At 39.3% G+C, this 15,140-nt stretch overlaps 1 protein-coding gene across 1 annotated transcript; it reads left to right on the top strand.

Moving 5' to 3' along the window:
* The first annotated feature begins 173 nt into the window (after positions 1–173).
* On the top strand, positions 174–7,879 carry LOC141400671 (probable cytochrome P450 12c1, mitochondrial). The gene is made up of 4 exons (XM_073980038.1): positions 174–360; positions 520–896; positions 6,602–6,715; positions 6,785–7,879. The coding sequence occupies exons 1-4, from the start codon at positions 268–270 to the stop codon at positions 7,803–7,805; spliced, it is 1,605 nt and encodes a 534-aa protein (XP_073836139.1). The 5' UTR covers positions 174–267; the 3' UTR covers positions 7,806–7,879.
* The last annotated feature ends 7,261 nt before the right edge of the window (positions 7,880–15,140 follow it).

Here is a 15,140-nt window from a genome sequence, read left to right as displayed (position 1 = left end):
TAGGTTGCTTATCCGTATCACATATTTTAAGGCATTGCCGATTCAATATCTCCCTATTTCAATTGATAAAGGTAAATTTATTACCAAAACAGTAGCCACAGAAGAGATAGAAGAAGAGAACAACACACAAGCCCACACAAGCCGCTTGTCCAGTGCAGTTTCATAGCAACTCAGTTTGTATTGAGACTGCGGTTGGGCAGGTGCTAGCCTCATCTATTTCCAAATTTGCCAGTCAACGAATAACGAAAACAAAACAAAGCAGACAAAATGCTGGCGAAGAATGTACTAAGGCTACGTCATAGCTACAATATTTTCAAGGGGGCTTCGAAGCAATATACAACAGCAGCAGAGGAGGTTAAGGTAAGAGATAAATTAATAACATAACAATAAGTTTTGTTAATATTATTAATTAATTATTAATAATTATAAAATGTTGTGAGCTTTGAGACCTAATTCTCAATTCTGTTACTGGCCACCCTCTTTAATGGTTAAAACATTTTTTTTCTCTCTCTCTCACAGAATCCACAGAGACGAGTTGAAAAGTCTCTGCCGGAAACTTTAGAAACAGAATGGCAAGAAGCTAAGCCCTACGAAAACCTACCAGGTCCCACAAAATTCCAATTGGTTCGCGGTTTCCTGAAAGGTGGAGAATTTCATGGCAAACCTTTTGACGCAGTAATGCGTATCTGTCGTCAACGTTATGGTGACATTTATTTACTGCCCGGAATGTTTGGTCTACCCACGAATTTGGTAACCTTCAATTTGTCGGATCATGAAAAAGTGTTTCGCACCGAAGGTTCATATCCCGCAAGACCAGGACTGGAAGCTGTAACCCATTATCGTTTGTCGCGAAAGAATTCTATGTATACGGATGAATATTTGGGAGTAGCGGGGAGGTAAGTTCAATATTATTATTTATTCATCATCTATGCTATACCCTTCCGCGGGTCATCTATGCGATTGAAGAATTTTTGACGGGTCATCTATGCGATTGAAGAAACTTTCACAAATCATCTATGCTATAGAAGACATATGTATATGCCATAGAAAACTCTTTCGAGATTTATTTATGCTATAGAAGACTCTCTCGCGGGTCATCTATTCGACAAATGACCCTTCGAGGGCCATCTATGCGAAAAAAGATCCTTCGAGGGCTATCTATGACAAAAACACCATTTCGAGGATAATATATGTTATAGAAGACCCTTTCGCGGGTCACCTATACTGTAGAAGACCTTTCCGCGGGCCATCTGTAATATAGAAGACCCTTTCGCGGGTCACCTATACTGTAGAAGATCCTTCCGCGGGTCATCTGTACTATAGAAGATCCTTGTGCGGGTCATCTATACTATAGAAGACCCTTCCACGGTTAATATATAGAAGACCCTTTCGCGGGTCATCCATACAATAGAAGACCCTTCCGCGGTTAATCTATACTATAGAAGACCTTTTCGCGGGTCATCAATGCTATAGAAAACCCTTTCGCGGGTAATCTATGCGATAGAAGACCCTTTCGCGGGTCATCTATCCGATAGAAGACCCTTCCGCGGGTCATATATACTATAGAAGACCCTTCCGCGGTTCATCTATACTATAGAAGACCCTTCCGCGGTTCATCTATACTATAGAAGACCCTTCCGCGGTTCATCTATACTATAGAAGATCCTTCCGCGGGTCATATATGCGATAGTAGAACCTTCCGCGGGTCATCTATGCGAAAGAAGACCCTTTCGCGGGTCATCTATGCGATAGAAGACCCTTCCGCGGGTCATCTATACTATAGAAGACCCTTTCGAGGGTCATCTATACTATGAAGACTCCTCCAAGAGTCATTTATACTATAGAAGACCCTTCCGCGGGTCATCTATACTATTGAAGACCTTCCGCGGGTCATCTATGCGATAGAAGACCCTTTCGCGGGTCATCTATGCGATAGAAGACCCTTTCGCGGGTCATCAATGCGATAGAAGACCCTTTCGCGGTTCATCTTTGCGATAGAAGACCCTTTCGCGGGACATCTATGCGATAGAAGACCCTTTCGCGGGTTATCTATGCGATAGAAGACCCTTTCGCGGGTCATCTATGCGATAGAAGACCCTTCCGCGGATGATCTACACTATTGAAGACCCTTCCGCGGGTGATCTATGTGATAGAAAACCATTCCGCGGATCACCTATACTATAGAAGACCCTTTCGCGGGTAATCTGTGCGATAGAAGATCCTTTCGCGGGTCATCTATGCGATAGAAGACCCTTTCGCGGGTCATTTATGCTATAGAAGACCCTTTCGCGGGTCATCTATGCGATAGAAGACCCTTTCGCGGGTCATCTATGCGATAGAAGACCCTTTCGCGGGTCATCTATGCTATAGAAGACCCTTTCGCGGGTCATCTATATTATTAAAGACCCTTCCGCGGGTCATCTATACTATAGAAGAACCTTTCGCGGGTCATCTATACTATTAACGCCCCTCCGAGAGTCATTTATACTATAGAAGACCCTTCCGCGGGTCATCTATACTATAGAAGACCCTTCCGCGGGTCATCTATACTATAGAAGACCCTTCTGCGGGTCATCTATGCTATAGAAGACCCTTTCGCGGGTAATCTATGCGATAGAAGACCCTTTCGCGGGTAATCTATGCGATAGAAGACCCATTCGCGGGTCATCTATGCGATAGAAGACCCTTTCGCGGGTCATCTATGCTATTGAAGACCCTTTCGAGGGTCATCTATACTATCAAAGACCCTTCCGCGGGTCATCTATGCGATAGAAGACCCTTTCGCGGGTCATCTATGCTATAGAAGACCCTTTCGCGGGTAATCTATGCGATAGAAAACCCATTCGCGGGTCATCTATGCTATTGAAGACCCTTTCGCGGGTCATCTATACTATCAAAGACCCTTCCGCAGGTCATCTATACTATAGAAGACCCTTTCGCGGGTCATCTATACTATAGAAGACCCTTCCGCGGGACATCTGTGCCATAGAATAGCCTTTCGCGGGTCATCTATGCTATAGAAGACCCTTTCGCGGGTCATCTATGCTATAGAAGACCCTTTCGTGGGTCATCTATGCGATAGAAGACCCTTCCGCGGGTCATCAATGCGATAGAAGACCCTTTCGCGGGTCATCTATGCTATTGGAGACCCTTTCGCGGGTCATCTATACTATCAAAGACCCTTCCGCGGGTAATCTATGCGATAGAAGACCCATTCGCGGGTCATCTATGCGATAGAAGACCCTTTCGCGGGTCATCTACGCTATTGAAGACCCTTTCGAGGGTCATCTATACTATCAAAGACCCTTCCGCGGGTCATCTATGCGATAGAAGACCCTTTCGCGGGTCATCTATGCTATAGAAGACCCTTTCGCGGGTAATCTATGCGATAGAAGACCCTTTCGCGGGTCATCTATGCGATAGAAGACCCTTCCGCGGGTCATCTGTGCCATAGAATAGCCTTTCGCGGGTCATCTATGCTATAGAAGACCCTTTCGCGGGTCATCTATACTATAGAAGACCCTTTCGCGGGTCATCAATGCTATAGAAGACCCTTTCGCGGGTCATCTATGCTATAGAAGACCCTTTCGTGGGTCATCTATGCGATAGAAGACCATTTCGCGGGACTTCTATGCGATAGAAGACCCTTTCGTGGGTCATCTATGCGATAGAAGACCATTTCGCGGGACTTCTATGCGATAGAAGACCCCTCCGTGGGTCACCTACGCGGTAGAAGACCCTTTCGCGGGTCATCAATGCTATAGAAGACCTTTTCGCGGATCATCTATGCGACAGAAAACCCTTGCGCGGGTCACCTATACTATAGAAGACCCTTCCACGGTTAATCTATGCTATAGAAGACCCTTTCGCGGGTCATCTATGCTATAGAAGACCCTTTCGCGGGTCATCTATGCTATAGAAGACCCTTTCGCGGGTCACCTATACTAAAGAAGACCCCTCCGCGAGTCATCTATACTATAGAAGACCCTTTCGCGGGTCATCAATGCTATAGAAGACCCTTTCGCGGGTCATCTATGCGATAGAAGACCCTTCCGCGGGTCATCTATGCGATAGAAGACCCTTTCGCGGGTCATCTATGCGATAGAAGGCCCTTTCGCGGGTCATCTATGTGATAGAAACTCCTTCCGCGGGTCATCAATGCTATAGAAGACCCTTCCGCGGGTCATCTATGCGATAGAAGACCCTTTCGCGGGTCTTCTATGCTATAGAAGACCCTTTCGCGGGTCATCAATGCTATAGAAGACCCTTTCGGGGGTCATCTATGCGATAGAAGACCCATTCGCGGGTCACCTATACTATAGAAGACCCTTCCACGGTTAATGTATGCTATAGAAGACCCATTCCGTGGGTCAGCTATGCCATAGAAGACCCTTCCGTGGGTCACCTATACTATAGAAGACCCTTCCACGGTTAATCTATGCTATAGAAGACCCTTTCGAGGGACATCTATGCTATAGAAGACCCTTTCGCGAGTCATCTATGCTATAGAAGACCCTTCCGCGAGTCATCTATACTATAGAAGACCCTTTCGCGGGTCATCTAAACTATCGTAGACCCCTCCGTGAGTCATTTATACCATAGAAGACCCTTCTGCGGGTCATCTATACTATAGAAGACCCTTCCACGGGTCAGCTATGCCATAGAAGACCCTTCTGCGGGTCATCTATACTATAGAAGACCCTTCCACGGGTCAGCTATGCCATAGAAGACCCTTCCACGGGTCAGCTATGCCATAGAAGACCCTTCCGCGGGTCACCTATACTATAGAAGACCCTTTCGCGGATCATCTATACTATCGAGGACCCCTCCGAGAGTCATCTATGCGATAGAAGACCCTTTCGCTGGTCATCTATGCGATAGAAGACCCTTTCGCGGGTCATCTATACGATAGAAGACCCTTCCGCGGGTCATCTATGCGATAGAAGACCCTTTCGCGGGTCATCTATGCGATAGAAGACCCTTTCTAGGGTCATCTATGCGATAGAAGTCCCTTCCGCGGGTCATCTATACTATAGAAGACCTTTCCGCGGGCCTTCTGTGCTATAAGAGACACTTTTGAGCGACTTCTATTCTCGAAGTCCCTTCCGCGAGTCATCTATACTATAGAAGATCCCTCCGCGGGTCATTTATACCATAGAAGACAGTCAGGACCCGCGGAAGGATCTTCTATAGTATAGATGACCTGCGGAAGTGTCTTTTATAGTACAGATGACCCGAGGATGTGCCTTCTATAGTGTAAATGACCCGCAGAAGCGTCTTCTATAGTATAGATGACCCTCGGAGGGGTCTTCTATAGTATAGCTGACCTGCGGAAGGGTGTTCTATTGTATAGATGACCCGCATAAGGGTTTTCTGTAGCATAGATGTACAGATGACCCGCAGAAGGGTCTTCTATAGGACACATGTCTTGTGGGAGGGTCTGCTATAGTATAGATGACCCGTGGAAGGGTCTTTAATAGTATAGATGACCCGCGGAAGTGTCTTCTATATTATAGATGACCCGCGGAAGGGTTTTCGATAGAATAGAAGTCGCTCGAAAGTGTCTCCTATAGCACAGAATCCCCGCGGAATGGTTTTCTATAGTATATATGACCCACGGATGGATCTTCTATAGTATAGATGTTCCGTGGAAGGGTCTTCTATAGTATAGATGACCCGTGGAAGGGTCTTCTATAGTATAGATGACCTGGGAAGGGTCTTCTATAGTATAGATGACCCGTGGAAGGGTCTTCTATAGTATAGATGACCCGTGGAAGGGTCTTCTATAGTATAGATGACCCGTGGAAGGGTCTTCTATAGTATAGATGACCCGTGGAAGGGTCTTCTATAGTATAGATGACCCGTGGAAGGGTCTTCTATAGTATAGATGACCCGTGGAAGGGTCTTCTATAGTATAGATGACCCGTGGAACGGTCTTCTATAGTATAGATGACCCGTGGAAGGGTATTCTATAGAATAGATGACCCGCGGAAGGGTCTTCCATATTACAGATTACCCGCAGAAAGGTCTTCTATAGGACACATGTCCTGTGGGAGGGTCTGCTATAGTATAGATGACCCGTGGAAAGGTCTTTAAAAGTATAGATGACCCGCCGAAGTGTCTTCTATATTATAGATGACCCGCGGAAGGGTTTTCGATAGAATAGAAGTCGCTCGAAAGTGTCTCCTATAGCACAGAATGGCCGCGGAATGGTTTTCTATAGTATAGATGACCCGCGGAGGGGTCTTCTATAGTATAGATGACCAGTGGGAGGGTCTTCTATAGTATAGATGACCAGTGGGAGCGTCTTCTATAGAATAGAAGTCGCTCAAAAGTGTATCTTATAGCACAGAAGGCCCGCGGAAGGGTCTTCTATAGTATAGATGACCCACGGAAGGTTATTCTATAGTATAGATGACCCACGGAAGCTTATTCTATAGTATAGACCCCAAGAGGGTCTTCTATAGCGCAGATGAACCCCGAGAGGGTCTTATTTAGCATAGATGACCCGCGGAAGGTTCTCTTATGGTATAAAAAACCGCGGAAGGTTCTTTTAAAACATATATCGCAAAATAAATGTTTTTTTTAATTTTCTTTTCAGCGGTGAAAATTGGGGAAAATTTCGCCACATGGTCAACCCGGTGATAATGCAACACAAAAACACGAAGCTCTATATTGAACCCCTGCAGAAAATTAATGCGGAATTTATTGAAAGGTAACTCAGACAAATAAAACATTACAACCAACAACTCCCCCTCAAACTCCCCATCCGATTCATTTACAGAATACGCCAACAACGTGATCCCCAAACTCTTGAAGTTCCGTCCAACTTTATTTACGACATAAATCGTTTATCTATGGAATCAGTGGCCCACATTGCTCTCGACAAGCGTATGGGTTTATTGCAAAATCAACCTCTCTCCGAAGAAGCCAAAGCCCTCTTTGATAACCTCTTTACCTTTGGTGATGCTATCTATGAGTTGGGTATACAACCGTCCATATATCGTTACATCAAGACCCCAGCCTATAAACGTTTCGAAAAGGCCATGGATGTGGTCTATGAGATCTGCAATAAATATGTTAGGGAAACTTTAGAGAGGCTGGAGGCAAATCCCAATCCCGCCGGAGAAGAGAAAAGTATTTTGGAAAAGTTACTGAAATTGGATCGTAAAATGGCCATAATTACAGCCATTGATTTGCTGATGGGAGGTGTGGAAATAACCTCAACTGTGCTCTCGGCAATATTTATATGTCTAGCCAAAGCGCCTGAGAAACAGGAGAAGTTGCGCCAGGAAATTTTAACAAATATTGGAAATGCAAATGATTTCACCATAGAAAATATGGCAAATCTGCCATATCTAAGAGCCTGCATAAAGGAGGCTTTGCGCATCTATCCCGTGGTGTTTGGTAACATTAGGATTTCCGCAAAAGATTTAAGTTTAAGCGGTTATCAGATACCGAAAGGTACCAATGTCTTTATGGCCTCCAATATGCTGCTGCATGAGGAGAAATATTTCTCGAACCCCTTGGAATTTATACCCGAACGTTGGTTACGTTCTGTGGAACCTGGTATGGAGACGGTTTCTGCGAGGAACATTAATCCGTTTATTTTCCTGCCGTTTGGTTTTGGACCCCGTTCGTGTTTGGGTAAACGTATTGTCGACATGGAATTGGAAATAACGGTGGCAAATATTGTCAGGAACTTTACCATGGAATATCATTACCCTACGGACAATGCGTTCCGCACTTATTTTATGAACACCTGCATTTTGCCGCTGAAATTTAAATTTATCGATTTGAAATAAAAAGGGATAATAAAAATGTTAACTCGAAAAAAAAATTAAAAATAGATACATACGTAAATTATTTAATGTCCTCCGAAGGTGATTGTGGTCTGATTTTTTTTAATAAAATACATTTTGAGTATATCCTCGCCTATGAATGTCATTCATTCTTTCGGCATCACTCGTCTCTAGTTGTATGCATATCAGGTCAATGAGGGTGTTTCGTTTACTTCCCACTACGTTTCTCTCCCCCAACCACTTCCATTCTCCATAACCAATGGCAACGCCCCCTTATCCATTGTGTGGAACTTTAAGTCTGAAGTGTATTAATCTGCTTAGCCTTGTTAAACAAATTGGCTGTGTGTCAGGGATTAGCACCCCATTTTTTGGATTATTAAAAAAAACTACAAATTCTACTTTTTTATGGAATCCTAATAAAATAAATAAAAAAAAATGCCAAAAACATTTTTTTAAAAGTCCGCGTTTTGTGGAAAAATATTTTTTTAATTTTTGGAGCCTACGTGGATTTTTTAAATAATTTTTTCGAACCTTTGCAGGCTACGTGGATTTTTTAAATAATTTTTTCGAACCTTTGCAGGCTACGTGGATTTTTTAAATAATTTTTTCGAACCTTTGCAGGCTACGTGGATTTTTTAAATAATTTTTTCGACTATTTGGAGGCTACGTGGATTTTTAAAATATTTTTTTTTTCGACTATTTGGAGCCTACGTGGATTTTTTAAATAATTTTTTCGACCCTTTGGAGGCTACGTGGATTTTTTAAATAATTTTTTCGACCCTTTGGAGGCTACGTGGATTTTTTAAATAATTTTTTCGACCCTTTGGAGGCTACGTGGATTTTTTTAATTAATTTTTCGACCCTTTGGAGGCTACGTGGATTTTTTAAATAATTTTTTCGACCCTTTGGAGGCTACGTGGATTTTTTAAATAATTTTTTCGACCCTTTGGAAGCTACGTGGATTTTTTTAATTAATTTTTCGACCCTTTGGAGGCTACGTGGATTTTTTAAATAATTTTTTCGACCCTTTGGAGGCTACGTGGATTTTTTAAATAATTTTTTCGACCCTTTGGAAGCTACGTGGATTTTTTAAATAATTTTTTCGACCCTTTGGAGGCTACGTGGGTTTTTTAAATAATTTTTTCGACCCTTTGGAGGCTACGTGGATTTTTTAAATAATTTTTTCGACCCTTTGGAGGCTACGTGGAGTTTTTAAATAATTTTTTCGACCCTTTGGAGGCTACGTGGATTTTTTAAATAATTTTTTTGGACTATTTGGAGGCTACGTGGATTTTTTAAATAATTTTTTCGACCCTTTGGAGGCTACGTGGAGTTTTTAAATAATTTTTTCGACCCTTTGGAAGCTACGTGGATTTTTTAAATAATTTTTTCGACCCTTTGGAAGCTACGTGGATTTTTTAAATGATTTTTTCGACCCTTTGGAAGCTACGTGGATTTTTTAAATAATTTTTTCGACCCTTTGGAGGCTACGTGGATTTTTTAAATAATTTTTTCGACCCTTTGGAGGCTACGTGGATTTTTTAAATAATTTTTTCGACCCTTTGGAGGCTACGTGGATTTTTTAAATAATTTTTTCGACCCTTTGGAGGCTACGTGGATTTTTTAAATAATTTTTTCGACCCTTTGGAGGCTACGTGGATTTTTTAAATATTTTTTTCGACCCTTTGGAGGCTACGTGGATTTTTTAAATAATTTTTTCGACCCTTTGGAGGCTACGTGGATTTTTTAAATAATTTTTTCGACCCTTTGGAGGCTACGTGGATTTTTTAAATAATTTTTTCGACCCTTTGGAGGCTACGTGGATTTTTTAAATAATTTTTTCGACCCTTTGGAGGCTACGTGGATTTTTTAAATAATTTTTTCGACCCTTTGGAGGCTACGTGGATTTTTTAAATAATTTTTTCGACCCTTTGGAGGCTACGTGGATTTTTTAAATAATTTTTTCGACCCTTTGGAGGCTACGTGGATTTTTTAAATAATTTTTTCGACCCTTTGGAGGCTACGTGGATTTTTTAAATAATTTTTTCGACCCTTTGGAGGCTACGTGGATTTTTTAAATAATTTTTTCGACCCTTTGGAGGCTACGTGGATTTTTTAAATAATTTTTTCGACCCTTTGGAGGCTACGTGGATTTTTTAAATAATTTTTTCGACCCTTTGGAGGCTACGTGGATTTTTTAAATAATTTTTTCGACCCTTTGGAGGCTACGTGGATTTTTTAAATAATTTTTTCGACCCTTTGGAGGCTACGTGGATTTTTTAAATAATTTTTTCGACCCTTTGGAGGCTACGTGGATTTTTTAAATAATTTTTTCGACCCTTTGGAGGCTACGTGGATTTTTTAAATAATTTTTTCGACCCTTTGGAGGCTACGTGGATTTTTTAAATAATTTTTTCGACCCTTTGGAGGCTACGTGGATTTTTTAAATAATTTTTTCGACCCTTTGGAGGCTACGTGGATTTTTTAAATAATTTTTTCGACCCTTTGGAGGCTACGTGGATTTTTTAAATAATTTTTTCGACCCTTTGGAGGCTACGTGGATTTTTTAAATAATTTTTTCGACCCTTTGGAGGCTACGTGGATTTTTTAAATAATTTTTTCGACCCTTTGGAGGCTACGTGGATTTTTTAAATAATTTTTTCGACCCTTTGGAGGCTACGTGGATTTTTTAAATAATTTTTTCGACCCTTTGGAGGCTACGTGGATTTTTTAAATAATTTTTTCGACCCTTTGGAGGCTACGTGGATTTTTTAAATAATTTTTTCGACCCTTTGGAGGCTACGTGGATTTTTTAAATAATTTTTTCGACCCTTTGGAGGCTACGTGGATTTTTTAAATAATTTTTTCGACCCTTTGGAGGCTACGTGGATTTTTTAAATAATTTTTTCGACCCTTTGGAGGCTACGTGGATTTTTTAAATAATTTTTTCGACCCTTTGGAGGCTACGTGGATTTTTTAAATAATTTTTTCGACCCTTTGGAGGCTACGTGGATTTTTTAAATAATTTTTTCGACCCTTTGGAGGCTACGTGGATTTTTTAAATAATTTTTTCGACCCTTTGGAGGCTACGTGGATTTTTTAAATAATTTTTTCGACCCTTTGGAGGCTACGTGGATTTTTTAAATAATTTTTTCGACCCTTTGGAGGCTACGTGGATTTTTTAAATAATTTTTTCGACCCTTTGGAGGCTACGTGGATTTTTTAAATAATTTTTTCGACCCTTTGGAGGCTACGTGGATTTTTTAAATAATTTTTTCGACCCTTTGGAGGCTACGTGGATTTTTTAAATAATTTTTTCGACCCTTTGGAGGCTACGTGGATTTTTTAAATAATTTTTTTTGACTATTTGGAGGCTACGTGGATTTTTTAAATAATTTTTTTGGACTATTTGAAGGCTACGTGGATTTGGAGGCTACGTGGATTTTTTAAATAGTTTTTTTTCGACCCTTTGGAGGCTACGTGGATTTTTTAAATAATTTTTTCGACCCTTTGGAGGCTACGTGGATTTTTTAAATAATTTTTTCGACCCTTTGGAGGCTACGTGGATTTTTTAAATAATTTTTTTGGACTATTTGGAGGCTACGTGGATTTTTTAAATAATTTTTTCGACCCTTTGGAGGCTACGTGGATTTTTTAAATAATTTTTTTGGACTATTTGGAGGCTACGTGGATTTTTTAAATAATTTTTTCGACCCTTTGGAGGCTACGTGGATTTTTTAAATAATTTTTTTGGACTATTTGGAGGCTACGTGGATTTTTTAAATAATTTTTTCGACCCTTTGGAGGCTACGTGGATTTTTTAAATAATTTTTTCGACCCTTTGGAGGCTACGTGGATTTTTTAAATAATTTTTTTGACCCTTTGGAGGCTACGTGGATTTTTTAAATAATTTTTTCGACCCTTTGGAGGCTACGTGGATTTTTTAAATAATTTTTTTGACCCTTTGGAGGCTACGTGGATTTTTTAAATAATTTTTTCGACCCTTTGGAGGCTACGTGGATTTTTTAAATAATTTTTTCGACCCTTTGGAGGCTACGTGGATTTTTTAAATAATTTTTTTGGACTATTTGGAGGCTACGTGGATTTTTTAAATAATTTTTTTGGACTATTTGGAGGCTACGTGGATTTTTTAAATAATTTTTTTGGACTATTTGGAGGCTACGTGGATTTTTTAAATAATTTTTTTGGACTATTTGGAGGCTACGTGGATTTGGAGGCTACGTGGATTTTTTAAATAGTTTTTTTTTTCGACCCTTTGGAGGCTACGTGGATTTTTTAAATAATTTTTTCGACCCTTTGGAGGCTACGTGGATTTTTTAAATAATTTTTTTGGACTATTTGGAGGCTACGTGTATTTTTTAAATAATTTTTTCGACCCTTTGGAGGCTACGTGGATTTTTTAAATAATTTTTTTGGACTATTTGGAGGCTACGTGGATTTTTTAAATAATTTTTCCGACTCTTTGAAGGCTACGTGGATTTTTTAAATAATTTTTCCGACCCTTTGAAGGCTACGTGGATTTTTTAAATAATTTTTCCGACTCTTTGAAGGCTACGTGGATTTTTTAAATAATTTTTCCGACCCTTTGAAGGCTACGTGGATTTTTTAAATAATTTTTCCGACCCTTTGAAGGCTACGTGGATTTTTTAAATAATTTTTCCGACCCTTTGAAGGCTACGTGGATTTTTTAAATAGTTTTTTTTCGACCCTTTGAAGGCTACGTGGATTTTTTAAATAATTTTTCCGACACTTTGAAGGCTACGTGGATTTTTTAAATAGTTTTTTTTCGACCCTTTGAAGGCTACGTGGATTTTTTAAATAATTTTTCCGACCCTTTGAAGGCTACGTGGATTTTTTAAATAATTTTTTCGACCCTTTGAAGGCTACGTGGATTTTTTAAATAATTTTTCCGACCCTTTGAAGGCTACGTGGATTTTTTAAATAATTTTTCCGACCCTTTGAAGGCTACGTGGATTTTTTAAATAATTTTTCCGACCCTTTGAATGCTACGTGGATTTTTTAAATAATTTTTCCGACCCTTTGAAGGCTACGTGGATTTTTTAAATAATTTTTCCGACCCTTTGAAGGCTACGTGGATTTTTTAAATAATTTTTCCGACACTTTGAAGGCTACGTGGATTTTTTAAATAATTTTTGCGACCCTTTCAAGGCTACGTGGATTTTTTAAATAATTTTTCCGACCCTTTGAAGGCTACGTGGATTTTTTAAATAATTTTTCCGACCCTTTGAAGGCTACGTGGATTTTTTAAATAATTTTTCCGACCCTTTGAAGTCTACGTGGATTTTTTAAATAATTTTTCCGACCCTTTGGAGGCTACGTGGATTTTTTAAATAATTTTTTTGGACTATTTGGAGGCTACGTGTATTTTTTAAATAATTTTTTCGACCCTTTGGAGGCTACGTGAATTTTTTAAATAATTTTTTTCGACTATTTGGAGCCTACGTGGATTTTTTAAATAATTTTTCCGACCCTTTGAAGGCTACGTGGATTTTTTAAATAATTTTTCCGACCCTTTGAAGGCTACGTGGATTTTTTAAATAATTTTTCCGACTCTTTGAAGGCTACGTGGATTTTTTAAATAATTTTTCCGACCCTTTGAAGGCTACGTGGATTTTTTAAATAATTTTTCCGACCCTTTGAAGGCTACGTGGATTTTTTAAATAATTTTTCCGACCCTTTGAAGGCTACGTGGATTTTTTAAATAGTTTTTTTTCGACCCTTTGAAGGCTACGTGGATTTTTTAAATAATTTTTCCGACACTTTGAAGGCTACGTGGATTTTTTAAATAATTTTTTCGACCCTTTGAAGGCTACGTGGATTTTTTAAATAATTTTTCCGACCCTTTGAAGGCTACGTGGATTTTTTAAATAATTTTTTCGACCCTTTGAAGGCTACGTGGATTTTTTAAATAATTTTTTCCACACTTTGAAGGCTACGTGGATTTTTTAAATAATTTTTCCGACCCTTTGAAGGCTACGTGGATTTTTTAAATAATTTTTCCGACCCTTTGAAGGCTACGTGGATTTTTTAAATAATTTTTCCGACCCTTTGAAGGCTACGTGGATTTTTTAAATAATTTTTCCGACACTTTGAAGGCTACGTGGATCTTTTAAATAATTTTTGCGACCCTTTCAAGGCTACGTGGATTTTTTAAATAATTTTTCCGACCCTTTGAAGGCTACGTGGATTTTTTAAATAATTTTTCCGACACTTTGAAGGCTACGTGGATTTTTTAAATAATTTTTGCGACCCTTTCAAGGCTACGTGGATTTTTTAAATAATTTTTCCGACCCTTTGAAGGCTACGTGGATTTTTTAAATAATTTTTCCGACCCTTTGAAGGCTACGTGGATTTTTTAAATAATTTTTCCGACCCTTTGAAGGCTACGTGGATTTTTTAAATAATTTTTCCGACCCTTTGAAGGCTACGTGGATTTTTTAAATAATTTTTCCGACCCTTTGAAGTCTACGTGGATTTTTTAAATAATTTTTCCGACCCTTTGGAGGCTACGTGGATTTTTTAAATAATTTTTTTGGACTATTTGGAGGCTACGTGTATTTTTTAAATAATTTTTTCGACCCTTTGGAGGCTACGTGAATTTTTTAAATAATTTTTTTCGACTATTTGGAGCCTACGTGGATTTTTTAAATAATTTTTCCGACCCTTTGAAGGCTACGTGGATTTTTTAAATAATTTTTCCGACCCTTTGAAGGCTACGTGGATTTTTTAAATAATTTTTCCGACTCTTTGAAGGCTACGTGGATTTTTTAAATAATTTTTCCGACCCTTTGAAGGCTACGTGGATTTTTTAAATAATTTTTCCGACCCTTTGAAGGCTACGTGGATTTTTTAAATAATTTTTCCGACCCTTTGAAGGCTACGTGGATTTTTTAAATAGTTTTTTTTCGACCCTTTGAAGGCTACGTGGATTTTTTAAATAATTTTTCCGACACTTTGAAGGCTACGTGGATTTTTTAAATAATTTTTTCGACCCTTTGAAGGCTACGTGGATTTTTTAAATAATTTTTCCGACCCTTTGAAGGCTACGTGGATTTTTTAAATAATTTTTTCGACCCTTTGAAGGCTACGTGGATTTTTTAAATAATTTTTTCCACACTTTGAAGGCTACGTGGATTTTTTAAATAATTTTTCCGACCCTTTGAAGGCTACGTGGATTTTTTAAATAATTTTTCCGACCCTTTGAAGGCTACGTGGATTTTTTAAATAATTTTTCCGACCCTTTGAAGGCTACGTGGATTTTTTAAATAATTTTTCCGACACTTTGAAGGCTACGTG

The sequence above is a fragment of the Musca autumnalis genome, unplaced genomic scaffold, assembly GCF_047663935.1.
Source record: "Musca autumnalis isolate F117 unplaced genomic scaffold, ASM4766393v1 scaffold_4, whole genome shotgun sequence".
NCBI lineage: Eukaryota > Metazoa > Arthropoda > Insecta > Diptera > Muscidae > Musca > Musca autumnalis.
Note: the sequence above shows the minus strand (reverse complement) of the source record. Positions and strands in the feature narration are given on the sequence as shown.